General features: G+C 33.3%; 1 protein-coding gene across 1 annotated transcript; it reads right to left on the reverse strand.

The window, feature by feature from the left end:
- Positions 1-2,456: 2,456 nt before the first annotated feature.
- LOC149849168 (uncharacterized) lies at positions 2,457-2,840 on the reverse strand. The gene has a single exon (XM_090007497.1). It carries the CDS (start codon positions 2,838-2,840, stop codon positions 2,457-2,459), a length of 384 nt encoding a protein of 127 aa, XP_089863623.1.
- Between the last annotated feature and the right edge of the window lie 231 nt (positions 2,841-3,071).

Raw genomic sequence — 3,071 nt, forward strand, 5'->3', positions numbered from 1 at the left:
GATTCTGGATCTTATAAGGAAATTGGATCTGAAGTTTAAGATCCAAAGTGAAATTGGAGTCTGGATCCTAAAGAGGAATTGGATCTGAAGTCTTAGATCCAAAGTGAATTTGGAGTATGGATCTTAAAGAGGAATTGGATCTGAAGTCTGAGATCCTAATATGAATCCTGGATCCTAAAGTGGATTTGGAGTTGTTAAATTCAGGAGATGAATTAAGAACTTCCAAGTTTGAATTGAACTTGGGAAATGAATTTTAGAATTTGAATCTTGAATATACAAATGAATTTCAAAGTCAAATTAGACCTTTGAATTTTGAAGGGAATCTCAAAGTTAAATTGAACTTTGGATTTGATTTGGAGTATTTGAACATAAATGAATTTGGAATTTCAAAGTCAAATTGAACTTTGAAATTTGAATTTGAATATAAAATGAATTTGAAAATCCCAAAGTTAGATTGAACTTTGAGATTTAAAATGAAATTGAATTTGAAAATGAAAGGATGAATTGGATTTTATAAGAATAGATTGAGGAAGATATTTACATTTACTTAGAGTTTTTGAAAAATGAATTTTTGAAAGTATGATGTAATTCTACTCTAAATGATGAATGAATTTGAAGAATTTGAAATTGGATTTTTGAAAAGCTATTCCATTCTTTAAATGAATTAAAACAAGATTGAAGATATAATACATCCTTGACTATGGTCATTGAATGTATTATATAATAATCTATATTTAAATTCAAGAGAAGAATAAAATACATTTGGTACTTTTATAGAATTTAAAATGAAATTAACTCTCAATATACCCTGACTATGGCCATTGGTATATATTTTGAGTCAATTTTAAGTTAAATTCTAATAAAAGGAGAAAATATTTAAGGAAATATGATGAATTTTAAAAATGGATCCAGTGTTATTTCGTAAAAGATAAAAATCTTAAGCTTTGTCCACACCCTGACTATGGCCATTGATATGGATCATCAACTTAGGATTAATTTACCTCTTACGAAATAATGCCATTCGTGTTTCATCAATGTGAGATTTTGAGAAATAAAGGAAAAAATGCATGAAGAACAAGTAATTCATAATGCTCATTCATTCTAATCTAAAACCGGAAATGTAAATTCTCATTTAAGATCCAATTATTATATCCTTCAATGGAAATCAAAGTCCTACCCTAAGACCAACAAGTAGCATCTCTCTACATATCTTCTGCAAATTTGGGTCATCAAAGGACAACAGAAGGCAAAATATAAAGCATAATTGAAAATGCCATATTAGAGCCAAAGATATGCTCAAAATACCTATTCTAATGAAGAAAAGAATGTACCAGATGCAATGCTTAGCCAAAATAGAAAATGCACATATATTTTATGCTAACAAAGACATATATACAGATATATATATATAGGTGATATTTTAGTCCAATGAAACCTGTATGTGAGAAGGCATACACAATGCCCTAAATTAATGAAAATTTGTGCAATGAATGATAAGTTATGCAAGTGGTATGTTATGCATTTGCACAACAATATTCTAAAAAAAAAGGATGATATGCAGTACAGTGAGGGTGCAGCAAGCTACAATCATGCTTGGTACTGCTGTATCTACTAGGAGGAAGGCCACAACAGTGCCTGTCATGGTTGTAGGTATATAGGAAATCACAGCATGAACTGAGGATAAACAAGGCTTGACACATCAGTGGAGGTGTATGATGCTAACATGGGTAGTTAAGTGATGACAGGAGATGGATAGTGCCTTTTTGCAGAATATGCAGGTGGATGACATATATGGCAAGTGATTCAATGATGCACTTATGAATGAGAATGTATAAAGAGTAGATAAACTTATGAATACGTTGAGAGTGAAATGCAAAACAGGAAAACAAGAGATATAGGTGTAATGCAATATTTGAAGTCCAGCTGGACCTGGTTTATGTGTTTGAATGAATGCTATGCCTAGTTATAGAGCACTTCTGTATCTTAACAGAGACTTAAAATAACATACAGGTTCTATGTACAGAAATGACTGTATGATGGGGTGAATGAGGTTTAACAGCAAGTGTGGTGTGTACAGTGGGTGCTGTGAGTGGGTGATTTGCAATAGGGAACATGAGCAGGAAAGCTGAAAAGTATAATTCTTCTGGTATGATATTAACAACAAATGAACATGCAAAGAAACGTAATGCTGGCAAAAAAAAAAATGATGTAACTAACACAATATAACAAGATTTATCACATTTAATCTGGATTATCTAACATTTATGAAATCGTCTCTATTCTTATTGCAGAAGGGATCAATACTTATCATAGATTCTTCTTCAAAAGTAAGTTGCTGCATAGAATCAGGGAAATTGTTTTTGCTAGTAATAGTCAAGCAATAAGTAATGCCTTGATGCATCAAGAATTAGATTAAACCTGATCACAAAAAAAAAAAAAAAAAAACCTGCACCAAATCAAGAATCAGAAATACCATCACGATCAACAAGATTTCTTGCAAGCTCAACTGCTCCTTCACTGTAGTTAATCCCAGTCAGGTCTGAGAACCCTTGCTTCATAAGCTCTTGGAGAAATGAGTCGTTCCCAGTCTCAATTTCAACTACACTCCAACTAGCTAAGAGCTTTGAACCTTCATCATCAGGATTAGATTTGGGGATGATCTCACCACTTGGATCCTTACAGTAGACTTGAGGAAAATTAACACGAAGATTCTTTGTCCAAACTGCCATGATTTTCATCACTTCAACGCCATACCAGACTTCTCCTGCGCGACCATGCTCGTGGAATTTCGCAAGCTTGTCTGTATACACAGAATTTCGATAACTCTGCAACCCCAGCATGGCGTTCTCCGTTTCTGGCTCCTGCTCATCTTGGTTTTAGGTGACTGGTTTTGCTGACAATAGCTCCAGAAGAATGACTCATTTCTAACAGCAAGGTATCTGTAACAATCAATCATGGAAGTTACTTTTAACGACAATATATCCGTAACATTGACATACCAGTAACACCAGTGAATCGAATTCTTCTGCTGAAGGTACCCCTGAAGTTAAATCTATGATCACGACTATTCT

The sequence above is a fragment of the Nuphar pumila genome, chromosome 1 (assembly GCF_984573655.1).
Source record: "Nuphar pumila chromosome 1, dmNupPumi1.hap1.1, whole genome shotgun sequence".
NCBI lineage: Eukaryota > Viridiplantae > Streptophyta > Magnoliopsida > Nymphaeales > Nymphaeaceae > Nuphar > Nuphar pumila.